General features: G+C 39.3%; 1 protein-coding gene across 3 annotated transcripts in view; it reads right to left on the bottom strand.

Annotated features, from left to right (window-relative positions):
- ENPEP (glutamyl aminopeptidase) overlaps positions 1–14,389 on the bottom strand; it is an 82,558-nt gene extending 68,169 nt beyond the window's left edge. For all 3 annotated transcript variants that reach the window (XR_012435338.1, XM_005555690.4, XM_074040972.1), the window contains exons 1-2: positions 13,489–14,389; positions 1,835–1,976 (exon numbers count right to left, since the gene is read on the bottom strand). Coding sequence is in view for 1 of the 3 variants with exons in the window: in XM_005555690.4 (XP_005555747.2) it covers positions 1,835–1,976; positions 13,489–14,132 (786 nt within the window). In the remaining 2 variants the exon portion in view is untranslated. The remainder of the gene's footprint in view (positions 1–1,834; positions 1,977–13,488) is intronic.
- Positions 14,390–27,904: the final 13,515 nt, after the last annotated feature.

The following is a 27,904-nucleotide window of genomic DNA, read 5'->3' as shown; positions in this document are numbered from 1 at the left end:
AGCGAAGGATTCTATTGCTTGACACAACTATTGACCTATCTGGCTTGTTGTGCCCATGCCAGCTCTGCTGTCCTCACTGTTGATCACCAATCCTAACACTTCAGGATTGAAGTGTTACTTGAATACTTGCCCAACTCCTGCTTCCATTATTAAACATTTCCACATCTCCTGCAGCCACTCTATTTGGGATGGTTTAAAAAAGATTAAGTGAGGGAGGCTGGACTAGAATGAGTGCCGCTGACACTTCAAGCATGTGTGTGCATGCCCTTGTGTAATCGTGGTGGGGCTCCAGGCTACATTACCATAAAAACGTAGTAGTATAGTTTTGATCTCCTAAGAACCCAGATATTCTCCTACTTCCAGGACTACTATTTGGATCTAGTAGAAGGTAAAGTGTAACTCTGCACAGTGAAAAGGCCATAAGGGAAGATCTTAAGCAGAAGTTGGTGAATTTGCCATTTTCCCCCACAACTTCATCTAGATTGGTGTGTCATACTTTAAGTTATCCTTTCCTCTTTCTTCTCCAATCAAACCTTAGAAGAAAACAAATTGGTAATTAATTCTCACTGAGGCATAGATGGCTGCTAAGAGTACATTTTAATCCTCTTAAGTGTTTATTTGCTTCATTTTGTTGTTGCTTTCTCAAGGAATATTTTATCATTTAAAAAGATGAATTTTAAGATAATATTTAAAATAGTGGATCAGAAAGATGGGAGACATAATTTGGGGCCAGTGCCCTTCTGATTATTATACCTAAAGATGAGCCTGACCCTTTTACATGTCAAATGTATAAAGTATGTAAACCTCAACTTTGAGGTAATGAAACTCTAGGTAACAACATTATCCATTATGGGGATAGATGCAATAACAGAGAAAAGTGTTTTATGTTAATGAATAATTTATACAGGCAGAAATTATCAGCCTTTAAAAAATTTTTTCTCTTTTTTCTTTTTTTAATTTTATTTATTTATTTATTTATTATACTTTAAGTTCTGGGATACATGTGCAGAACATGCAGGTTTGTTACATAGGTATACACGTGCCATGGTGGTTTGCTGCATCCATCAACCCATCACCTACATTAGGTATTTCTCCCAGTGCTATCACTCCCCTAGCCCCCGACCCCTTGACAGGACTTGGTGTCTGTGTCCATGTGTTCTTATTGTTCAACTCCCACTTATGAGTGAGACCATGCGGTGTTTGGTTTTCTGTTCCTGCGTTAGTTTGCTGAGAATGATGGTTTCCAGTTTCATCCATGTCCTTGCAAAGGACATGAACTCATCCTTTTTTATAGCCTGTTTTTTTTTCTCCAGACATTTAACAAGCACTTCCCATTCACCAAAAGAGTCTATGGGCAAAGTGTTCCCTGGTTTGCTTCCACAACCCAGTGTTTAAGTGATGATTTTTTTTATAGTAGCTTTATCTTTTTTTTTTTTAACAAAAACAAAAACTGGGTTTATATTCACCTGAAAACTAAATAGTGAGTAGGCCTCAAATATTTTCAAGTCTGTAACTCCATTAGCTTGCCATTACTGCAATTTGTCACGACTCAGGGATGCTGGCAGCTAAGCAGAGCCCAAGCAGATGTACGTGTCTGCGGCATTGTCTCTTGCATAGAAACACCAGTGTGCCTTTCTTGCCGGACTGTGATATCTTACAGACTTCTAGGACTCAAAGAAAAAGATTGCCAAAATGTATTTCACTCGGCTAAATAAACTATTAGTGCACATTTAGTTTTAGAATTCAATGGGTTGTCTTTCACAGAAAATCAGGTAATTGGCCTAATGTTGTCAATAGACTCTCTGCATAAACAAAACATTTAAAAAATACTTACCGCCACTGGCATATTTGAAAGTGCTTCATATTCTTTGGGATGGGTGATAGATATTGTATAAGTTGCCTTTTTGTTGGGCTCATCAAAACAAGGAAAGGATTTCCTGGCATCTGTGGGTTCATGATCGGTGGCCGCTATGCTCCTTAGAAAGAAACACACAAACAAAATGTAAGCTGCTTCTTCTGACAACCCCTATGTCTCTATTCCTAGGGGAAAAAAAATCAGCTATGCAATTATAACTATTACATTTCCAAAAATGAGGTTCCATCTAGAAGACTATCAAATACTTGTCAAAAGTTTTCCTGGAATTTTTAGGTTAACAAATTTTTAAAAAATTCTGAGACAGATTGCTTCAGATATTTCATTCACATATTTATTTGTCAAAAACCACAGTTACTTCTGCATCAACCTAACAGCTATTTTGGTGCCATAACTAAAAATCTGTGGAGGAGCAAAAATAAATCCAATTATGAGCTAGTACTCTCTCCACTCCAAACCCATTGAGCAACAAGTAGATAAACAGAAAGCCAAACTTAAAAGCTTTTGTCTAACTACCCTTATGGGAAATGAACAGCTGTCTTCTGTCACAGAGTGGAGTTTATTGCAGAGTCCCCAGTCCCTGCCCCAATGGCACATTCTTTGTTATTTATATTACACCAGGGACAAAACCCCCAGTTTCATTTCCATGTAAAGGCAGTGCTGAGTAATCTCCTAGGTGAAGTAACCTTTGTCCCAGATTAAAGCTCACTCTTAAAAAGAGACAGCAGCATTTATTTTTATGGCTCTAACTAGGCATATGCTTGTGTAAACTAAAATGTTAATGTTTACTATTTTCATAATTTCAAGGTGAAAATATTATTTTCTGAGTAATTGCTCAAAAAATCAATAAGCATATACTTCTTACATGTAAACATATTACAGTAAGAGAATACTGTATATTTGCTTATTAGAAAATCAAGCAAAGTAAAAAGTATAAAAGTAAAGAAATGGTCATTTCTATTCATTAATAATATGTATACGGAAAAATGTTGTCGTTCAGGATTCTCAAAACTAAGAAAGAATACCATAAAGAATATCAGGCTAAATTATTACATTATCCATTCATCCAAGAAATACTAATTGAGTCCCTTCCACACACACACACATGCACACACAAGCACCTGTGCATGCATGCACACATTTGCAGACATTTTTCTGGCTGCTGTATGAAACCGCCTTTGCAAAATTATAACAGAGGAAATTATGACAGTGAAAAACGTCAGCCCTAACCGACTCCATCTTGCTTTTAACCTTTAAGCTGTATTTGTTCATTCCTGAGCGCAGGCTGAACTAATTTGGGGAAGGAATTCGGTTCATGGTTTGACTCTGAAACCAAATTGATAATAGCCCTTTCCTGAAAAGACCGCCTTCTTCCCTGGGGACCAGTCTGCCTTTGCAGGACTAACAAATTAGCTACAAGATTAGAAATTACAGTTTAGGGGTCATGCAGCCTCTGGCTGCAAAGTCTCAACCTCCTCAAATTCCTCATGGGGATAACATTACTACTGTAAAACCTAAGATTAGTGCTTGAGATATTTTGCAGACTCTGTCCTTGATAGATCAGCTGACACCACCCAGACCAGTAATCTGGCTCAACCAGTTCTGCCATCCCACCCAGGAACAGAAAACAGCAAGAAAAACTCACTTTCGACCCTCTATGATTCCATCTCCAACTTGACCAATCAGCACTCCCCACTTCCCAAGCCCCTACCCGCCAAATTATCTTAAAAACTCTGATCCCCAAATGCTCAGGGAGACAAAGTTGAGTAGCATTAAAATTCCGGTGTCCTGCACAGCCGGCTCTGTATGAATTACTCTTTCTCCGTTTCAGTTCCCCCAATCTTGATAAATCGGCTCTGTCTAGGCAGCGGGCACAGTGAACCGACTGGGCGGTTACATGTATAGATAAGATTCCAGATGGCTTACAGGGTGTTAGACAAGAGATACACAAATAAATAAATAATTTAGGAGAGTGATGATAGCTATATAGAAAATAAAACACTGGAAGAGACAGAATGACTAGGAAAAGTGGTAAGCAACATTAGGTAGAGTAGTCACAATCTCTTGGTTTGTCAAGATCTAAATAATAAAAAAAAGCCAGGCAAGTGGAGGTTCAGGGCAATATGTTCAAGTAGAAGGAACCATTAGTGCAAAGTCCCTAAGATGAAAAAGAACCTGATGTGGTTAAAGAATTGAAAGGTGTCCAGTGTGGCTAAAGAACACTGATCCAGATGCACTGGAGCCAGAGATAAGTTGGACATGAAGTCAGCAGAGTCCAGATCAGGAAAATATCAGAGATCGTGAGAAGAGCATGCATTTTATTTTGATTCAAGGATTTATTACAGTCAAGGATTTGACTGCCTTTGGCCAAATATGGGAGTGTTGGAACATCAAAATAAACAATGGGATTATAACTCATTGAATAAATTAACAATCTCTGACTTTTTACTCTGATTTTTTAAAATGAATAAATAAATGGGTGACAAGGGAAATTTCTTCCTTCCAGTAGATTGTCTACTAATAATATTTGAAGGAAAATTGATTTTAAAAAATCATCAGTGGGTGCCAAAACAAGGGGGTGAAAGTTTGCAGAGGAAGGGATATTTGCAAGGTTTCAAAAAAACACCCTGAAAGTTACCTAAAGAGAAACATTTTAACTTTACAATGGAGCCCTTTGTTGGACACTACCTTAAGCAAGCTACAAAGGAAGCATCACTAATAAGAGTTCAAACAAGCACAGTGTGTCTCTAATGCGATTTCCTCAGAGAGACACATCACTTCTGTGATAGTCCTGACAAAGAAAAATAAAAAATAAAAAGTTTAACTTGCATTTTTAAACCATGAGGAAAATCAGACAAGCTAAAACTGAGGGACATTCACAAAATAGCTGGCCTGTATTCTTCAAAGATACTAACTTTAGAAAGACAAAGGAGGACTAAGGGACTTCTTTTAGTTTAAAGTTTAAAGGAGGCTAAAAGGGCATGACACTAAATGCAATGCACCATTCCAGACTGGGTACTGGACTGGGAAAAAAATCATTTAAAAAGACATCATTAGGTTAGTTGATAAAATTTCATTACAGACTGTGAATTAGATAATTGTATCAATGTTAAATTTCATGCTTATTTTAGAGAATGCTCCTGTACTTAAGAAATATGCTCTGATGTTAAGGGATAAAGGGAGAGGATGTTTCCATGTGCTCTGGAAAGGAAGGGGAAGGGTTACCGGCTAAAATGTAAACAATTAGTGAATCTAGGTTAAGTATTTCTAGGAATTCCTAGTACCATTCTTATAACCTTTCCTATGAGTTTGAAATTATGTCACAATAAAGTTACCCAAGAAAAGCCTCAGTTAAGAATTCATTCTGCAAAAGAATAATCATTGATTAGTTTTGTGACATTAACAGTTTAGTCAATTGAAGTTTCTAAACACCTTGCAGATTGTAGTTAATTGCAAATATATCAGACTCTAAAAAAGCCTGTACACTTTCCCAGAGTATGAAAGTTTTATAGTAAGATCCACCAAGCTCCAACCCCATGTTTAGTTAGCTGCCTTTTTCTTCTGAATTCTTCTGGCTTCTGATGTCTTCCAGAGGCAGAGGAAAAGGAAAAGTCACTCCTTGCAAGAATGTCTCCGCTGAGTCACACCTCAGAAATAGGCCAGCTAATTTGAGAAAATGAATGTGTGTGAGTGTGCACGCGTGCATGCGCGCACCACACACATCTTCGTGTGTGGGAGGTGAGAGGAAAGAGGGAGTGGAATTACACTTTCCTAAGCTATAGCCATGGGGTATGTTTTCAAATACTCTATTTTACTCTTGGCTGGATGCTAGAATATGAATACACACACACACACACACACACACACACACACACACATATATATATATTCCTAAGAATCCAGGAAAGAAAATAATTTTCAATCCTTTTCTTACCTTCTCTCTTTAAAAGACATTCTGCTTGATTGTAAGCAAAAACTACCTTTCTAAACCAGCATATTCCTGAGCTTGCCAACGGTCATGGAACAGAACAGTGTGGGAGATTTCTCTGTGCAGTGTGTTTGGTTCAGCTCAGTGGTCGTCTCAGCAAATGTCAATCACAGCAAGTCTAACTCAATCACAGTGACCCAGATATAAATACAGTGACATTCATCAACCAGAAGAGCTATATAATGTTTATTTTTTTTCTTTTTTAAAGTTCAGAGCCAATATGATTTTATGGGGAAAACCCTTTTCTAAGAGCAAACATTCTTACATTCTAATCCACTTCAGCTACTTAAGTGAGATCTTGACCGAGTCACAAAACCCCAGACTTTTAGTGTCCTCATCTGTAAAACCTAGTCACCAGAGCATGTATGGCCTCTTCACAGCATTATGGGGAAGTGAGAAGGGGTAGATTACATGTAGTAATACATTTGAAACTCCCTTAAAATTTACATAATGCGGTTAGGATATACCTCATTCTACATCTCATGAATCTAGAATGTAAGAATCTACATCTTGTAAATGTAGAATGCTGACTATGACCTAGCACTTTCACAATCTGAAATATTTCAAATTCTTTCATTTGACTGCAATATATACTGGAACAATATTACTTGGTGTATATACACTATATGCAATACAAGCATTTTTAAAATGGTAAACTGTTCTTTTTCTCTTGAACTTCAGAATAACTCAAAAGCTCCTTCTTATATATCCTAAGTTCCATCAGTCGGCCCTAAACTTTTCTAAGTGTATGCAAAGTTGAAAACAAGGAGTAAGAGATAACAATACAAAACAATTCTAGATCACAACTTATTTGGGAAGGTTGTATTCAGTGATTAAAATCAGATGACTTGTGTTGCAAATTAAGAGAAAAAGGCTGACTAATAGCACAATATGTTCAGGAGTGACTTGTGGGTATGTCCTGAATGATTATCACGCCAGGCAAATGTGTTGGAGTAAACCACCTTCCCACAAGGGCCCCCTATGCCACATTAATAGGTCACTTACTAGACCTAGAACAATAAAATGATAGTCTATGCAATTTAGTCATTTCCAAAAGGGAAGAGCATTTCTCTGGCATCTCTGAGTGGATCAGATCAAGGTGACTTTAGAGAAAACTGAGGGAGAAGGGACGATAGCACAAACTGTGGCTTGAATCACTCTGAATCGACTCTAAAAACAAAAACCAAGAAAGGTACCTAATTATCTCATAAATCATCGGGTATGCTGCTTCCAGGGAAGACTCTCCAGCTGTGTTGAGCAATTTTATAGTTGAACCAGCAAAATAAACAGCAAGTTTTGGGTGAAATCCTTAAACACAGAGCTTCTGATTCAGAACAGGTAGTCACAATTGCTAGAAGTCTATATATACTAAATAAAGGGTTCCAGAATTACGTACAGGAGCAAATTGGTGAAAAACAACCCCTCTAGATTGTTCAGACTTCTGTGTATTTTTATGGTGGTTTGAATTATCCAGTTAGTTATTTAACTTTATTTTCCAGTTGCTTTTTTTCTATATAGAAGATATTCAAGGTCAAGTAAAATTTCTTTTTGTTTTTTTGCTTCCAAAATAAAATAAATTTACTTAGCCTCCTGCAACAAGTAAACAAGACCAAAAAGAAAATATATTCTTTGTTTGTTTTTGTTCGTTTGAGATGGAGTCTCACTCTGTCACCCAGGCTAGCGTGCAGTGGCGCGATCTTGACTCACTGCAATCTCTGCCTCCTGGGTTCAAGCAATTCTTCTACCTCAGCCTCCAGAGTAGCTAGGATTACAGGCGTGTGCCATTACCCCCTACTAATTTTTGTATTTTAAGTAGAGACGGGGTTTCTCCATGTTAGCCAGGCTGATCTCGAACTCCTGACCTCAGGTGATCCGCCCACCTCAGCCTCCCAAAGGGCTGGGGTTACAGGCATGAGCCACCTTGCCCAACCAAAAATCTATTCCTTATTGACATTCTTATTGATAATGGGATAATAGCTCAGCATACCAATCTAAGAATATAATCAACAAACTGACATACAATAAAAATTTCAAGGTCAAAACTACATGTGCTTGAGTATACATACACATCCGTGCACGTAAGAATACATTACACACACACACACACACACACTTAATGATAATTATCTCACCGATGTTTCCACTCAACTCCTAAATCTTTATTACAAGCTCTAACCTTGCGCTTCAGACTTACATAGGCAAGTGCTTACTAGTCATCTCTTCCTAGATGTCTGACAAGCCATCAACACATCTGACACTGAACTTACGACCTTCCCTTCTAATGTGGCTATTTCCCACCTATTTCCAATATCAACTGAGATGAAGGCTAGCTGGGGTATCCTAGACCCATAACTTTAACTCACCCTTCCTCGTAGTCAGTCAATCTGCAAATCTTGACTACTTTACCTCCAAACTATTTTCTCCATTGTGCACTCTCTTCTCTATCCTGAAATCACTTTTCCTATCTGATTCTTATCTCCTCTTTCCTGGATTGCTCCAATATCTTTCTTATATCCAAGTGTATAGTTGAGTTAACTCTTTCTTTCACCATCCATATCCAAAAAGTCACCAGGTAATTTCTCCTTCGTAATACCTATGATGGCTATTTTTCCTTTTCCTCCATATGGGTTTTCCTCAGTGATATCTAGCTAGCCTCTTCATATAAACTTCCCCTACAAACTAATTTTCTTGTCCTCACTATGCTTTTCTGACTTGGTGCCTTTCCTTTATGCCTGCTTTTACTTTCTCACTGGTCTCTGCTGCTCAATTCCCACCATAACATCAAAATTCAGCTTAAATCCTACTAGTGCTACGAAGAACACCTTGGAAGCCCAAACTAGAAATGATCTCTTTGAAATTCCGGTTGTACTTCCTGTCAATTCCACTGTTTCTCTGCCTTTAAACTATGGAATTTGCATTCCTAAGTTCAAATACACACACACACACACACACACACACACACACTCTTCCTTTCCACAGGGTAGGGAGAAAAGGAACCAAGGGAAAATTTTCACCTAAGTGGGAATGTAGAGATGTTCTTGGTGGAAGTTAGGCTCGTTTATGGGAAAGGAGCTGTGGTAATGCAATGTGTCCCAGCATTTGCCAGAGGACACTAGTCATGTGAGAGCTTATATGATAATATTTCCATATATTCCATTTAACAATATTTGAGTGTTCACTGTGTGCCAAACAGTAAATGAGAGACATATATCCCTACTCTTAAGAACCCCACAGAAGAATCCATAGCCAGAGATAGTTGGAAAACTACATAGAGGACGTTATCACATAAAAGTCTCTGAAAACCCTATAATCCCAGCTACTCAGAAAGGTGAGGTGGGAGGATCACCTGAACTCATGAACTCATGGGTTCGAGCCAGAAGTTCTACTCCAGCCTGGACCTCATCTCTTTAAAAAAAAAAAAAGTCTCTGAAAAGTTTCATAATTAAAAAACAAAATCCAAAACAGATCATTGTGTATTTAGTATTATTGCACAAACTGATTTAGCCACAGAATCTCTCCCCTGCTATTTTTCTGGTAATATCCACTGAGATCCCCATGCAACTAGAATTCTGTGGTCCATACTTTGGGAAATGCTAAGTAAGCATAATTCAAATGCTGACAAGGAAAAGCCAAATCTTGGAGAGAAGAAAATATATACTTTGGAGTTTGAGTGGAGGGAAACTCTTTTAGGGAAGGGAACAGCTGAAAATCCTACATAACACGGTGAGAAAATGGGAAGAAGGAGGGTGTGGTCAGAGGAACATTCCAAAGGTTCCAATCCTTCCAAGTGAATTTCCTTAGACCCTAAAGAATAGACTAGAGAGTAGGAAGAGGTAGATCAATAAAGGAAAAGCGACTGGATGTTTCTCAAACTTTCTCCTTCCACGCCCCACTACAACTCTGTTCCCAGAAAGACAATGTGGAATTCTAAATTGTGCACCCTTTCTTCCCCATGTCTTAATCTTGAGAGAAAGCATCTTGGGTAGCTGTGAAGTTTGTGAAGCTCAAAGTCCTGATTGTATTTGCAGAAATTAAGGAATTTTTGGTGACTACTGAGTGCAATCCTGTTTAGTTTGCCTTGTGGTTGTCACATTAATATCCCTAACTGCTAATACTCAATCCTGGAGTTACATTTTACGTTAAGGTCAGAAAATATAATTTTTGACTCCGTACTTCACATGTATTACTATGATGATGTTTAAAATGATACAAACGTCACATATGATGAAACTCACTCTATAGTATGAAAGAAACGCGCTGCCCCTGGTGAACTCCCTCTGGCGGCCCTTATATGGAGCCTGTGGATGAGAACTCCTAGAGGCTGCATTGCCAAAATATTACTCACAGGCTTGGGAAAAAAAAAAAACATGATGCACTTTTCTCATATGCTTGAAATATTTCAGACAAGGAAAACAAAAAGTATTCCATTTAGCCTAAATGAGGTTATTGAGCTGACGCCAGATCTGTTCCAAAACCATGTGTGTGCAGTACAGAACTGGCAGCATCTTTTGTAATGTGAGAGCTTCAACTGCTCCCAATGAAACACACAAACTTGGGAACAGCAATCCTCAGAGAGAGCTGAACTGAGCATCAGCCTTCCTCACCAATCTCGCCATCATTTCACATTCTCCAATCAAAAGTTAAGTCAACTGAGCTTCAGAAGGGCAGCTCTCTGGTATACATTTTATGGCGAAATTAACTGGTACTGTAAATTAACTCAAAGAGTGAGAGTATTTGTGTATATAATGCTTTCTTAGACTTATAATGTACATAATACAACCTTATTAATGGAAACTGTGTAGTTCCCATTTTTGGCCTTCCTAATATGTGTAAAATTTTATTTCATTATTTTATAAATATTTTGATGGTTTTACTCAGATAAAATTTCTCTTGTCTTTATGATCTAAGAAGCAGTTTTAAAGTTTTAGCAATAATATTTAAAAAGTCTTGACTCGCTTTCACTTTAATGAATTTTTAGAATCTCTTTAAGGTGGATATTCTTCAGAATATTGCCCTTCCTTCGACCATTGGTAAACACTTTAAAAAATCATTGTATTATTAATAAGGCTCAGAGAAATAGGTGCTTTCATACATTGTTGGTGGAAATGGAGTTTGGGACATATTTTTTTGGAAGTCAGTTTGGAGACACACACACATGCATACACATATTCATGCATATATATGTTATATATGTATATGCATGTACACATATATACGCAGACATACACGTGTTTATACACAGGTAGTATTGGCCCATCTTCTAGGAATTTTCTTAAAGAAATATTTAAAAATATTCATAAATAGTTATTTACAAGGATAGTCAATATAAGTATGTGCCTTCTTCTAGATCCTTACAGGTGAAAAAATAGGAGCAACTTAAATACCCACATTTAATGGAAAAGTGAATCAACTACATTGTATTCATACAATGGCCTACAATGTATCCATCAAATCATTTGTGGAAGAACACCAAATGACCATATTAAAGCGTTGATGCTATATTGAAAAAGCATGTTCCACAATACTAGGTATAATATAATTATGCCACAGCTATCTATGTCCAGAAAAGTACTAAAAGAGTCTCTGCCTAAATGTTAACAATGGCTATACTTGGGTAAAGAATTTATGGATGACTTTATTTTTTCTTATAATTATTCTCTGTTTTCTGAGTTTTCTTCAATAAATGTATATTATTTATGTTATCAATAAACGAAGTACTATTACAATATCTTGGTATATTTGTACATTTTGACCCAGCAATTCTATTTTTAGGGCTATATCCTAAGGAAACAAACAGATGCACACACAAAGAGGTATTTAGAACTATGTTCTTGGGTGATTTGTTTATAATAATAAAATACTAGAAACAACTCAAATGCTCAACAATAGAATTTGTTTTAAAAAATTACAATGTATTCAAGCAATGGAATATTTCACCTCTTTAAAATCAGATTCTTAGCTGTGTGCAGTGGCTCATGCCTATAATCCCAGCACTTTGAGAAGTGGAGGCAGGAGGATTGCTTGAGCCCAGGAGTTCAAGACCAGCCTGGGCAACATAGCAAGACCCTGTCTCAATAAAAAACAAAAAACAGATTCTTGCAAACATGTAAGAATAAGGGGAACTTCCCACGACATTAAGAAAAAAAGGCATATAGATAGACAGATATAATGCAATTAAAGGTTTGATTGCCTAGAAAAACATTAGAATATACATTATTCTGCTAGCAGGGATTACCACTGGGCAGTGAAATTACTTACAGATTCTTTTGATTATCCTTTTTGATAACTTTTATGCTTTCAATGATGTAATTTTTATGAACATAAAAAAATACGTAAATGGTAAGAGTGTTTTATTGCTAGCAATATTAAGATATAGGATCTATATAAGCATGACCCCTCCAGATATTTTCTTCAAACTATCACTTCTACTCGATTTATCAGTTTACCACACAGGAATATAGGAATATTTAAATGTTTTGTTTTAGTCCATGGGTCTGTCGGACAAACAATAGAAAGAATTTTGACCAAAAATTTTGCTTGCTCTATAAGATGCTTAAAACAACAGGAAAAAGGGATATTTGTGGGTGGACTGGCCCAAGACTCACATCTTTAAACTGTGACACGAAGCTTTCTTAATCATTTACCTCTTCAGAATCTAAGCCAGCAAAGCAGTCCGGAGACAACACAAGGTGTAGTGTAGCCTTTCTCCCTGATGCAAGGGCTACATCTACAGTGTGAAGGAAGATTTTTGGAGTTCAATGAGAGAGTTTATGCCTTTAACATAGCTCTGGTAGTAGCCACTGATAGATACAAAGGCTAAATAGGTGGGTAAGTAGAATAAATATCTATCTACCTAGATAGATATTTGTATAAAAATATTTGTATGTGTTTAACTATTTAATGTATCTTTTATGTTGTTAAAGGTTTAGCATTACGTTTGCATATTGCATGATGAGCAACAAGCCCCGAAATTTATCTATGCCACTGATGTGTGGACTTAATGGGTATTTCCTGAAAGCCTACGTGCAAAGCATGGTTCTGGCCATAGGAGACAAAAAAAACAGTCATGTCTTCCTTTCCAGATGAAGACACAAAGACAATTCTGTGGATCACATGTGATTTTTCAATGTCTCTCTTCTCCAAAAAAGAGACATTGGACCAAAAAAAAAAAAATGGACAAAATAATAACGGAAATTTACTGATGTTTCACGTAAATTTAGTGTAATACCACTTTAAAAGTTCACATACATTGCTATATATATATTGCTACATAGCCTGGGAATATCACTAGTGAAATTTACCAAAGGCAGTTTTCACACCTGAGATAATGTACGGAAATCCTCAAGATAGGGTGCAGTATATTATTATTTCTCCTGATGGAATAAAAGACTTAAATTGACTTTTGACTCCACAAAGCTCGTTCACTACTTTCAAGTTTTGTGACAGGGTTTGGAAATACAACAGGGCAACAATTTTGGCTTCCCAGATGGACAGCCAGAATTGAAACCAAGAGCCGATCAAGATCAGACCAACATAATAATTAAAAGTGGAGAGTGAAAAGAAAAGGAAAAGAAACGGAAAGCAGATATGTGAGTTTAAGGGAGGTAAAACAAAAATTAATATTTACTTGACTTGTCCGTTCTCCGTGTAGGTGGTTCTGTAAAACCCCACGAGGGAGCCGTTCAGCCAGCCGGCGAACTCCATGGTCAGGAGATAGAGGCTATCTCCACTGCTGGGGGTAAGCTCTTCCTCCGCCTCGACAACCACATACTCCTGCTTTTTGTACTCGAAACATCTCCGGACTTGCACCTGGTTCCCCGAGGGCCTCTTCAGCTCGGGGAGTCGGGTGATCCTGGTCTCCCGGAGGTGCAGCCACAGGTACCGGGTGGGCGCGCTCAGATTGATGGAGATGCTCACGGTGCCCGTGTAGGTGTCCTCCTCCAACAGGGGCTTCACGTGCAGGTCGTAGTGGACCGGGTTGATGAAGTCTGGCAGTCGAAAGTTTTTCCACTGTCCGCTGTCATCCTCACTGGCCGGGCAGATGTCCTGGTCCTGGGCAGGAGGACCTGAGGGGCTGGCCGTGGAAGACGGCAGGTGGGAAGGAGCCGGCGCCGTGCCCGGCCCACCATCCCCGCCGGAGTCACACGATCTGGTCAAGCCCACGGCAAGTCCCACTATTAATCCTACACCCACCACCACCGCACAGAGAATGGCCACGTGTTTCGTTTGAATGCAGTATCTCTTAGAGCCCTCTCTCTCCGCAAAGTTCATTTTTGCTTCCGAAGTCAAGTGTTACACATAAAAAGATGTTAAATTTAACTAACTAACGTCAGCAGACTTCCTTTTTAAATTGGAAGGAATCCCCTGATTTGGCAGCCTGTTTTCGCTTTTCCCACACCTCTCTCTCTGGCTTCTTGCGCCTTTTCCTCTCCCTTTTCACGTTCCCACCAGCCACTCAGGGTGAATGCGGAAACAAGGGGGGTGGAATGAGGACTCCGTAAGAGGAGCCGAGTGGGAGGAAGAGGGCTGGAGAGAAGACTGTCACAGCTCGCCTTATAAACGACGCATCTCCACCCCTACCCCTCCTGCACCGCAGCGAGTTAAATATAAAACAGGGCTTCGCTTATCAGCCAACGGGAGGATGAGCCCTTGCCAAAGCTCCGTCAGCAGCTTTCAGGGAGGAAGCGTTTGGGAGAGGTGTGCTTACGATAGAAAATCTCAACCTTTGCCACTCAGCCTGGGGCTTCTTCCTGTTGTGTTCACAATCTCTCCTTCCTAACTAAAGGGCTTCTTGAATTTCAGCTATTTTATCAGATAGCTTGCCAAAGAAACTAAATGTTTTCTTTCATTTTTTCCCCCTCATATTATGTAAACATTCAAAATCTGTCCTTTGGAGAAGTCATATCCTGGAATTGGGTGCTCAGGGTGATTCAAGGACCACCTAGGTACTCAGTAAATATTTGTGGAATTAGATTAGGAAAGCCTAGCCAGGTAACGCTAAATCAGTTCAGCTGGTGCTGAATGAATGCGCGAGGGGGATCCCAAAGAAATGAGCCAAAGCAGTAGTGGAGCTGGAAAGCTTAAGAAGAAGAGAGAGAGAGCAAGAGGGGGAGAAGTCTGAAAGGACAGAGGGACAAGAAAGAAGCCCTGCTTGTCCCCGCAGTGTGCCTCCAAGTGAGATTGACTTCCTTAGACTTTGATGAGGTAGAGCACGTTTAAAGTAGATTCCAGATGTGAAAATTGACCTGTTGGTAAATCCATCATCCATGCAAATCTATCATTTTGTTTCTGAATGACAAGATCAGGAAGAAAAATTGCAATGAACTTCATATTTACTGGCAGCTTAGCTATGGACTGACATTTAGAGAGGTTAAGTTACTGCTCAAGGTTACACACCTGGCAAATAGCAGAACTGGGGTCTGAACTCAGGTCGACTGAGTCTAAAGTCCATATATCTGGCTAGGTGTGGTGGCTCACGCCTGTAATCTCAGCACTTTGGGAGGCTGAGGCAGGTGGATCACCTGAGGTCGGGAGTTTGAGACCAGCCTGGCCAACGTGGTGAAACCCTGTCTCTACTAAAAATACAAAAATTAGACGGGCGTGATGGTACACGTCTGTAGCACTAGGTACTCAGGAGGCTGAGACAGGAGAATCGCTTGAACCTGGAAGGTGGAGGTTGCAGTGAGCGGAGATTGTGCCACTGCACTCCAGACTGGGTGATAGAGTGAGACTCCATCTAAATAAATAAATAAATAAATAAAATTTTTTTAAAAATTAAAGTCCATATATCAACGATTGCATTCTACTGCAATCGTTAAATATTCGTTAAAGGATACATATTCAAGGGTTAAGTAACTATGAAAAACTTGGTATTTCCCCAAATGCAATCCATGGATATTAACAGATCTACTTGCCAAGCAAACAATGCTGGGTTAAAGTGAAAAATCTTCTTTTACTACTCTCTATTCTTGCAGAGTCTCCAGATGGTGACACACATTATGAGCCTCCCAGAGAGGAAACGCAATGGAGTACTTTCCCCATTTAGTTGACAAGAGAGCTTTTTCTGGTGAGGTACCTTTTGAGGGCCTTATGTTCCATAGAGCACACTCTGAGAAACGTTGTTTCAAACTGTTCTAAATTACAAACTAAACAAACAAACAAACAAACAAAACTTTAAAAGCAAACAGGTCCTTTTTACTCTGTAACATTTCTATTGTTTTTCTCACAAAATAGTAGTAACAGAAAAAGAACTAAAGGAAAAAGGGATATGCTTTTCTAAATTGTAGACCCATCTTGTATTGATTAATTTTACATTCTGAAGCAATCCTAAACTTCTTGAGATCATAGTATGTTTAAGTTTGGCACATTAACTTCCTGAATTTTAGCCCTTGAAACCCCTTTTTATTGAAAAGATCATCTGACATTTCAACAAAAGTTTGATGGGTCAAATATTTTGATATGTTTCTTAGGAATGAAAGGCAAAATTGTGGCTCAAATTTACCTCAATATAGTGAAAGGAAAAGCAAAAAGTATTTGGAAGAATGTACATAAAATTATGTTAAACTGGAAGTAATTTTTAAAATCTCAGATGTGGCAAACATATATGAAATCTCTTAAACTTGACCTTATTTAGAAAGACAACAATCTTATCACCAGGTCTTATGTACAGAGAAGATAATAGACCTTTGCATTGGGTACACTTAAGGAAGATTAAGAATGGCCACCTGCTATGAAATAGCTCTTCTACTCTGCCTGAAATTCTACCATAAGGAATATACTATTTAAATGCTTTTTTTTTTTTTGCCAGAAGAAGTAAAGTACCCTAAGACCACATATGGGGGGGGAAGCGGTGTGTGTGTGAGTGGGTGTGTGTGTGTGTAAGTTTTGAGTCCACGGCCCAGTTCTAGCCACAGTATCTTACTAGTACCAACCTGTGTGAGCTGACTGCATTCAATGAGGGGCACCACATCTTGTGAGGGTCAGCGTATTAGGGTTACCTAATACAGCCAGATGAGAGGAGGTAGAAGAGCCAGCATGTGCACCATCACAGGCACTCTCCTAGATTAAATAGTTGATATTGGGTAATCTTACACTGAATGAATCTACATTGGATAGAAATAATTTCAAAAGGCTACTGCTGGTCAATTTTCACTTATTAGGTCCAAGCCAGTGGAGTGCAAGAACAATAATTTACTATAAGTTCTATATGACAATCTCCATCCCTTTTGACACATACATTATCATCATCTACTTTGAGTACTAAAATTCCAGTATCTGCTCCTTATTTAACATTCAATAGATATCTGTTCCCTATTTAACACTCAATAAATGTTTATTGATTGCTTAGTGAATAAATGAACAAATAAATGAACAAGGAGAGGAAGGAAAAACAATAATCAAGAATGGGAAGGGTTAATAGACATACCGTGCCAGGAATGTTGAGAGAAACTGTTCGAATTCCAGAAAAGACTGGAAAGACATTTCCTGGGGCGAGGACCTGGAAATCACATCTGATCTTGAGTAGGTGAGGAAATTCTTGGCAAATTCCTTCCCGTAGCCGGTAGACTGATGCAAGAGACTCACTGTAACATCAAAGGCCAAGTATGCACCTCTCTTTTTCACTTAGAGCTTCCATTTAAAGCTTTTCTATTAGGTACCAGGAATTACACATCCCACAGAGCTATTGGGCCTTCTGTGTATACACAGCGCTGTCGTAGTCTGTTTTTTGTTGCTATAACATATACCTGAGGCTGGGTGATTTGTAGAGAAAAGAGGATTACTTAGCTCACATTTCTGTAGGCTAGGAAGCACAAGAAGCATGGCACCAGTACCTGCTTGGCTTCTGGTGAGGGCTTTCACACCATCACAACATTAGGGAAGGTCAAAGGGGAAGCAGACATGTGTAAAGTGGCAAAACCCAAGGTGCATCCTGGCTCTGTGACAGCCCACTCTCACGGGAGCTAATTCATTCCCACAAGAACTAATTCAGTCTTGCCAGAGCAAGAATTCATTTACTGCTGTAGAATACAGAAGGGCACCAAGCCACCCATGAGGGCAGAGTCGTCACTACCTAAACACCTCCCATTAGACCCCACCTCCCAACATGGCCACTGGGGATCCGATTTCAACATGAGTTTCCGTTGGAACAAATAAGCCATATCCAGACCATAACATGTGCTGCTGGCTCACCTGGGCACCAGGAGCATCTCAGGAAATGTAGTCAGCAGTTAACACTACAGTGTGATTGTTTGGCTGGCCCTTTACTCTAATCAGTGATCTGAGCTGAACTCTATGGTTCGGGGCTGATCACCTGAAGTCAGGAGTTCAAGACTAGCCTGGCCAACACGGTGAAACCCCATCTCTACAAAAATACAAAACCTAGCCAGGCGTGATGGTGGGCGCCTGTAATCCCAGCTACTCGGGAGGCTGAGGTGGGAGAATTCCGCTTGAACCCGGGAGGCGGAGGTTGCAGTGAGCTGAGATCACGCCATTGCCCTCCAGCCTGGGCAATAGAGTGAGACTCCATCTCAAAAAGAAAAAAAAAAAAGTGGGGGGCAAGCTAGATTCACAATGGAAGAAATAGAATCTGCAAATTAGGCTGTACATATAGGGAACAAGGAGGGCATGAACCAGTTTCTTTCCATCTTGCCACAGGGCCACTATTATTAAGCACATAAATTCTATAAACAGCCTTGGTCAAGTCAGGCATTTCCAAACTTTAAAGGTTTAGTGAGAGTTGTGAGAGTTGAAAAAGGAGAGAGTCATTGCAACTGATTTGGCTAACCACGAGGTCTAAATCCATATTGGCAATGTTCTTTGTGATACTGGTAAATTCGCCTGTATTTCCAATGCCTGTGCCTTATTTGTCATCTTTTATTTGGCCTCAACAACTGTTTTAAAAGGTTCAATTCGTTTTAAGACTAAGTGAACTGGATTAACTTTTCCCAAGAACTGAAAACTGATGCAGATGTCAGGAGTAGTTTTAAGACAGAAAATGTTCAGCATGCCACATCTAATATTTATTGGTGGGAAAATGATGAATTTGTCCAATGACTGGTGCAATAAAGGGAGATGGCAGAAAGATGAGGAAAAGGAGAAGAAGAAAGAGACAAGAGGCAAAGGAAAGGGAGAGGAAAAAGAAGAAGGACTTTCAAAATAGATAAGAAGGAAAATAAACCTCCAAAACACATCCAAACATAATTTAATTAAAAAAAAAAAAATCAGGCCTGGCGCAATGGTTCACGCCTGTAATCCCAGCACTTTGGGAGGCCAAGGCAAGTGGATCATTTGAGGCCAGGAGTTCAAGACCAGCCTGGCCAACATGGCGAAACCCCATCTCAACTAAAAGTACACACATTAGCTGGTCGTGGTGGTGGGCACCTGTAATCCCAGCTACTCAAGAGGCTGAGGCAGGAGAACCGCTTGAACCCGGAGGGTGAGGTTGCAGTGAGCTGAGATGGCGTCACTGTGCTCCAGCCTAGGCGACAGAGCAAGACTCTGTTTCAAAAAAATAAAAATAAAAATCAGTGAAACAGTAAGTTTCTATCTTCTCTATTCCTTGTTGTTTCCAGGCTGATTTGAGAATTCTCTGCAGTTTTCTGGGATACCCAGACTGATGTTCATAATGTCTCTCACCGCTAATCCCTGAATGCCAGGAGATGTCAGTTCACAAGCAAGAATTATGCTCCTGTTAGCCATTTCGATAACTCTAGAGAGAATCTGTTCACTTCATTTGCTCCTCGCCCGCACCTCCCCGACCCTGCCCCGCCTAGAAAACTGTTTCTCAGACACTATTTATTTGTTTATTAATTCATTCAATAACTCAACAAATACTTGTAGACAAAATAAATATTTATTTTTCAACAAATATTTATTAGGTAAGGAATGCTAGGATAAACTTTAAAATGTGAGCATTATAAGAAATAGTAGTGAATATTCTTAATATTCTTAAAGGCATATATGTAAAGCCCTGCCTTGTTCTCAGCATGTAGAGATTTTGAAAATATTTAGAAAAGCAAACAAAATAAAACTAAATGATTCATGATTCCTATAAGTTTTAACTGCTCTTGTATCGAGTTCCCTAATGTGCAATAATGCAGTGGGAGAAAGTGGTTGGATATAAAAACAGCAGGAGAAAAATAATAGTGATAATATAGTCTAAATTTCTGTTGTTCTAAGAATTTTGAAATTATCTTTATATATATATTTTTGAGTGCACTAAATAATAGTTCTGTATTCTGAAGAGTTTTAAAACTTCCTGAAATGTTTAATTTACTCAGCATTTCCTTTCAGTCTTTATGGTATCAGACTTCTAGGCAATATTTTCTTCTCTTCTATCTGCAGAAGTCTGCAAAACTAATGTTGGTATAGGGAAACTATTTAATCCAATGTTGTTTTACTCCATAAAGAGTCCAAGTGAATTATACTAGCAATGATTATTTTGGATTATGTTCTCCACAAAAATTCTAATAGACCTATTCTTTACCTTAGGTAATATTAATTATTTATTTCAGAGGAAAGGCCTATAATTTTACAATTTGTATTGATTAGTGCTAGCTGTTTGGTTTGAAAATTTCTTTATTGCCACATTAACTTTAACCAAATAAAGTTGTCTTCAATTTTTGTTTTCTTTGGAAGTAAAGACTTTAACTGCACTAAGATGATCAAAGTCATCCGTATGGGTAATAGAAACATTATTTCTCCTGTTGCTGTTCTCTTTATTTAGCATCTCTTTTGTTTTCAGTTTATGACTTTTTTTAGAATGTTTTTGTCTTAAGCTAAAAAAAAAAATGCCCCTCTCTGAAAGATATCCACATGATAATACCTGGAACCTGTGCATGTTACAAAATATAGTTTTTTTAAAAATGTCTTTGCAGATATGATTAAGTTTAAGATTTTGAGATGGGAGATTATCCTGGACTATTAGGGTCGGTCCTAATATGCTATCTCATGTGTCCATATAAAAGGGAGGCAGAGAGATTTTACACACAGACAGAGGTGATGTAAAGACAGAGAAGAGAGATTTGAAGGTTCTGGTCTTTAAGACTGGAGTGATGCAGCCACAAGCCAAGGAATGCTGACAGTCCTCAGAAGAGGCAAGCAACAGATTCTCCCCTATAGCCTCTGGATCAAGACAACCCTGCTGTCCTTGATTTTGGCCCAGTGATATTCATTTTGGACTTCTGGCCTCCAAAATGTGAAAGAATACATTTCTGTTATTTTAAGCCAAGTCTGCAGTAATTTGTTACAGCAGCCACAGAAAAAGAGTACAGCAGATTTTACATATTCACTCAACAAACATTTATTGAAAACCATAATGTCCCAGGCACTTCAGATGTTGTTAAAAGGCACTAAATAAAAACACAAATGAAAACATAGCCTCAGGACAGAATAGTGGTTTTTTCAAGTAGAAAGAGGATCACAATGAGATAGAATATTAATTTTTTGAATAAGAACACACTCTCTTTTTTCATTCACTTCCAATTTTCTAGAGATATACTTGACAACTTGGTTTTTGTTCTTTGGGAGGTATTTCGCTCAAGGTTTCAAAGATTTTTGTGTGTTTATTTTCTAGTTGTCTTCATGGCAGAATATTTGTTTACAGTGTTAATAAATTATTTGTTCAGTTAACAGGCTGTATGTAGTTTTGTATAAGCAATATGACGCCCACTGATTTTATTTGAGTCTTTCATTAAATTGGTGTCTGGGGAAATTTTATACCTACCTCTGATTTTGAAGCTTTAATTACAGATGCCTTTTTAAGGTTAATGATATACAAATCCAGGGCAAGATAACACTATTTCTTGCGGATACAGTAATTTCCTTCCATCTTCTGAATGCTTTGTCTCATTTATTTCTACTGTCCTCAATGATGGCTAGTCTGGTGGATTATTTGACTTCTGTATTTTAGATACTTTCCTTTCATATCTCACGTTCCATTCAGCTTTTAAAGGGTTTTCATGTGACTCTTTCATTCTTGGTTTATCATTTGTATCTGGGCTTAAGATATTTGTGTGCGTGTATTGTAAGAGTCTTAGCTTCACTGCTTAAATCTCTTTACTCAGATACGTCTTCCTGTGTGAAATCACCAGCTACGGCCCACCATGGGTTGGAGCATATGAAAACTTTAGATATTAATACCTTTTGAGAAGGAATTTATTTTGGAGTATTTAGGGATTCTTTTAGTTCCAAATAACAGAAAACTTAGCTAATTCTGGCTTAATCTATAAAGACATTTAATTATCTCTCATCATAAGAAATCTGGGGCCAGATGCGGTGGCTCACGCCTGTAATCCTAGCTCTTTGGGAGGCTGAGGCAAGTAGATCGCTTGAGTACTGGAGTTCGAGATCAGCCTGGGCAACATAATTAGACTCTGTCTCTACAGAAAATACAAAAATTAGGTGGGCGTGATGGTGCATGCCTGCAGTCCCAGCTATTTGGGAGGCTGAGGCAGGAAAGTTGCTTGAGCCTGGAAGGTCGAGACTGCAGTGAGCTCTGATTGCACCACTGCATTCCAGCCTGGGCAACAGAGTGAGACCTTATCTCAAAAAATAAAAAGTCTGGAGGTAGAGACTGTCAATATGCCTTGGCACTCAATGATGCTATCAAGAAACTAAGCTCTGCCTATATTTCCATTCCACCGTCTCTACTATGTGGACTCAAGCTGACTGCCATAGCTTCAACTATCACAATATCATTCGAAAGCAAGAAGTAGAGAGAGGGAAGAAGAGTAGAAGATTTTATCTTAAGCAGTTCTTTCCTTTTATCAGTGAAGAAGATGTTTCCCAGAAGCGCTCGGCAGGCTTCCCCTGATATCGTCTTGTCCAGGCCTAAATCATGAGTTCCTTCTGTAGTTTCAGCCACATTCTGTTGAGAGGAATGTAATAGAAGCGACTGACTTGAATAACACCAGTTCATCTCCAGAACAGGACACATTGCTGCCACAAAGTCGGAACATTTGTTGGCAAATAAGAAGGGGGAAATGGCTTTGGGGTAGACGATAAGACTGCTACCACACTTTGAGGAGCACAAACATGGACTGAGGGAAAGACAGGGCTGAGGAGAACGGGAAGTTCGCACTTCCCGTCCTTCACTACCTGCCACCCATCTCCTACCCTGCACCTTAACTGGCTGGGTTTTTCTTTTCTTTTTTCTCTCCTACCTCTTCACTTTTTTCCTAAAATCATCTTTCACATTGCCATTGCACTATGTAAACATCTTCAGTGAGTTCCACTCACTGATACATAGGTGTGGGACTCAAAACCCCACTTCCTTTCTCTCCAAAGGGTTCCTAGCCTCTCAAAATCCCTTTTCAAATTTACCTCCAAGCCAAACTGATCTATTTACGTCTTAAGATAAAAATTACACATTTCTGTCATCACTGTGCTCCTGCCTGGATTTCTTTTCCTCTCCCTCTTTTCTAATACATTCTCAGGACCCAATTCACCTCTCTTTCCGAGCAAACCTTCATTGACCTGGACAGACCCACAATGGCCAGTCCTTCTCTCATCTCCCGTAAATAGTTACACTTGATATCACTCACTTGCCAGCTATCTTCAGACCAACCCCTATCTGGCCAATTATGCTGTGTATTAATAAGACGAGTCTAATGCCCAAACAGTACCAATATATCTGTGATAGAACACAGTAAAGATGGATTTCTCACTCTGGCCACATCCAAGGTGGATATTCTTTGCTGGAGAACTCTAATGGAAAGCATTTTTCCAAGCAGTGACTCAGGGATTTAGGCTCCTTTCATCCTGTGGTGCTTCCCTCTTCATATTGCCTCTGAGGATGCCACAGAAAAGAGCACGAGGAGCTTCCACTGGATGACGAATCACCTCAGCCTAGAAGTCATGCACACTTTCACTCACACTCATTGGCCAGTATGAATCATGTGACTACTCTTATTTTTTATTTTATTTTATTTCTTTTCTGAGAAGGAGTCTCACTCTGTCACCCAGGCTGGAGTGTAGATCTCGGCTCACTGCAACCTCCATTTCCCAGGTTCAAGAGATCCTCCCACCTCAGCCTCCTGAGTAGCTGGGATTACAGGCATGCACCACCACACCCAGCTAATTTTTATATTTTTAGTAGAGACAGGTTTTCACCATGGTGGCCAGGCTGGTCTCAAACTCCTGACCTCAAGTGATGCACCCGCCTAGGCCTCTCAAAGTGCTGGGATTACAGGCATGAGCCACTGCGCCCTGTCCATGTGACTACTTTTAATAGTAAGGGGGCTGGGATACATAGGGATCAACAACGCCATCCTTAGAGAGAGGAGAAGGTGTCTTTGGTGATCGCCTAGCCGCTCTGTCCCATACTGGCCTCTCCTCATTTTAGGACTTACTTTGTTCGCACAGTGCAATGACTCAGATGGACAGGCCATAAGAAGAAAACTGTTTCACTGTTGCTGCAAAAATCTGTACAGAAGCAAAATCTCCCCTGTCTTCACACTTGCAGAAAAACTATTCAGCTACTTGCTCACAGTTTATGTTTATTTCTCATCATGGCTGTTCTGAATATTTATTTTAACTGTTTTTTTCCTGAGCAGACTTGGTTTACTGTGAGGGGGTCACATGCTAAGAGATTTGCCCTAGACCCCCACACTGCTTCTAGAGATGGCTCAGGTGCAGCAACTCCTTATTTTATTTTCCAAAAGATAATTTTATTTGCACTTCAGAATACCATAGAAACAGATGGGAGTTAAGGTAATTATATTCAGGTGGAAGAAAAGAGGAAGGAAACCAAATGAAATAGAACCAAACTTCATGGCACATACTTGGTCCCAGATGTCTTTTATTTGCTGTCTTTTTAGTGCATCCGGCAAAGTTATGAGTTTGTTATTACGAGCTCCAGCTGCCACTTACTGTAGTAGGCCGACTCCAAATCTAATAGAAGGAATTTGGTACTGTTTATGGCCTAGTCCAGACCTCTCCATGAATAATTTTGTATTTTAGCTACATGATCGGCTATCCAGACCTTTGCAGGTAGCATAGACAACAAATCACATTTATAATACAGTTTCTAAAGAAAACTGTACTACAGGATCCAACATATATATTTATCTGGGTGCCAAGCCTAGCAATACACTGAGAGAATCCCCACCCCAACATGTGTCAACTGAGGTGGACATTGCATTACTTTTTGTCCTCCAGTGTCCTGGGGGTGCCCCTAACTGCTTGGCGTGTTCAGAAAGTAGCCTTGTAACTTAGGTAGTATAAATACTGCGTAGCTTACATGTTAAATGATGACAAATGTTAGAATATGGAAAGAACAACAAAAATAAGGTAGCCAAGTGTGATGCACTAATGTTGTTTAATGCAAACTGATTGTAATTCTATTTTTTGAACAAATCACAGATTTAAGAAGTCATCAAGTCTTCTCAAATTTTAGATAATTTTAATTATGTGATTATTTTAATTGTCTATTTTGCTTTCTCAATGATTGATTTTTCTTATGTGTTTCAACTACAGCATTGTAGGTATAAAGTAACTTTACCCACATCCACATCCGGGAAGTTGGCCACATCATTTTCCTGTGGTGATTCTGGCTATGAGTTCAAGTTCTGAACCAGTCCTGTGATTTCAATCATAATACTCGATCCTGCTATTCTGCATCTTTGTGAAGGCTGGCATTGCTCATTTTCCCCAATTGCCTATAAAATAATTTGCATAATGACTGTGTGTCATTTAGTATAGAAATATTTGCTTTGTTGCTTTTCTTTAGCAACTGAAACTCAATACTGCCAACTCTAACACAACCATGTCCACACATGGCAAAAAGATACATGTACATTTGTCTAACAATTTGATTAATTTGACCCATGTAGACATTCACTTTTGATAATCAAAGACAAAATTACATTTGAGGTCCAAGGTAGCTTTTGGCTTATTGGCAGTGATTGGCTAATTGCTCATGAAATATATTTCCCATCCTCCTGGACTTACAGTTGAACAGAATTTCTCAGCCGTCTTTACTGTGGAAATGTGGCTCTGTTTTGGCTAATAGGATGTGCAGAGAAGTGGTATATTCTCTTCCAGACCTGGCGTATAAAAACCACCTGTGTAATCCTGTGCTCTCCCCTCCTCTGGCTCCAGCTGATGTTGCCATCCAGGGAGATCTCAAATGCCATATATGGAAGATGGAAGCATCACAAGATGGAAGGAGCCTGAGCTTCCAAATGAACATATCCTCCTTCCAACTCCACACCACCAACTGATCTTTATGTGAGCAATAAACAAAAGCCTGTTGTATTAAGCTACCAGAAGCTGAAGGAAATATCTGCAAACATGACTTTAATGAATACCCTTTACCATAGGTATTAGTTTTATTTAGTCTCTGAATTGTTATTTTAGGTCAGTGGTTGTCAATCAAGAATAATTTTGGGCCAGGCAAGATGGCTCACGCCTGTAATCCCAACACTTTGGGAGGCCGAGGTGGGTGAATCACCTGAGATCAGGAGTTTGAGACCAGCCTTGCTAACATGGTGAAACCCCATTTCTACTAAAAAGACAAAAAATTAGGAGCCAGAGGCTGGTGAATCACTAGGTCAGGAGTTCAAGACCAGCCTGGCCAACAGCGCAAAACCTCGTCTCTACTAAAATTACAAAAGTTAGCCGGGCGTGGTGGTACACGCCTGTAGTCCCAGCTACTCAGGAGGCTGAGGCAGGAGAATTGCTTGAACCCATGAGGCAGAGGTTTTAGTGAGCCGAGATTATGCCATTGTACTCCAGCTTGAGCAACAAGAGCAAAACTCCGTCTCAAAAACACAAACAAAACAAAACAAAACAAAAAATGAGTAATTTTGCTATCCTCCCAGAGGACATTTGGCAATATCTGGAGATTTTTGATTGTCACAACTGAGGAAGCAGGTGGATTGGGGTAGAGGTCCTGGATGCTGCTAAATATCCTGCAATGCACAGGACAGCCTCCCTGTGCATCGTTTAGTCCAAATGTCAGTGGGGCTGAGGTTGAAAAACTCTGCTTTAGCTGTATCTATTTGGCAAAAATACATGTAATTAAATATTTGGTGGCCAGGCGTGGTAGCTGAGGCCTGTAATACTAGCACATTGGGAGGCCAAGGCGGGTGGATCACTTGAGGTCAGGAGTTTGAGACCAGCCTTGCCAACATGGTGAAACCCCATCTTTACTAAAAACACAAAATTTAGTCGGGTGTGGTGGCCCACACTTGTAATCCCAGCTACTCAGGAGGCTGAGGCATGAGAATCAATTGAACCCAGGAGGCAGAGTTTGCAATGAGCAGAGATCGTATCACTGCACTCAAGCCTGGGCAACAGAGAGAGACACTGTTAAATAAATAAATAAATAAATAAATAAATAAATAAATTTGGTTACCTTTTTTATGTAACTTATTTAGTAATCCTCCAATTCTGTCTGCTTAGTTTAGGTTCTTGTTGTGGTGGTGTGATCCCAGTAGCTTTGGTTACCCGTTGATGCAAAGTTCAATAATCTCTAGATTTTTCTTTCCATTTCCGTAGCCATCCTTGCTTGTCTCCCCTTTCACCACACTGTTTTCTATACCACATATTTATTGCTATATCTCCAGAAATCCTCACAATACCTGACGTAAAGTAGGTATTTAATAAATGTTGCTGATGAAATTGAACTAATATAAATAAAAGCATGGAGAAAAACTGATGAATGAACCATTCCCCACCCTCATCTTCCTCTCCCTTGGCTTCGATGACACTACGTTGCTCAGTTTCTTCTCACCCCATTTTGTCTTCTCCAAAGTCTTCACCTCCTCCCTCTAAATGTACTTCCTCCACAAGTCAGATATTTTCTCTTCTCCCTCTCACGCCTTTGGATAGCTCAATCTTATGACTTTAACCATCACATCTACTTAAAGAACCCACAGATTTCATCATGAGTCTGAATTTTCTTCTGAGAGTCAAGGTCAAAACTATGCCTACCTGTGTGCACTTGTGTATTCCACCAACAATTCAGTTGGTCCAAAGCTAAATAGTATCACTCCCCACAGAAACACTGTAGCTCCACACTCCTTGCCATGTTTCATTTC

Source organism: Macaca fascicularis, chromosome 5 (assembly GCF_037993035.2).
Source record: "Macaca fascicularis isolate 582-1 chromosome 5, T2T-MFA8v1.1".
Lineage (NCBI taxonomy): Eukaryota > Metazoa > Chordata > Mammalia > Primates > Cercopithecidae > Macaca > Macaca fascicularis.
The sequence above is the reverse complement of the archived record's forward strand: the minus strand, read 5'-3'. Positions and strand labels throughout refer to the sequence as shown.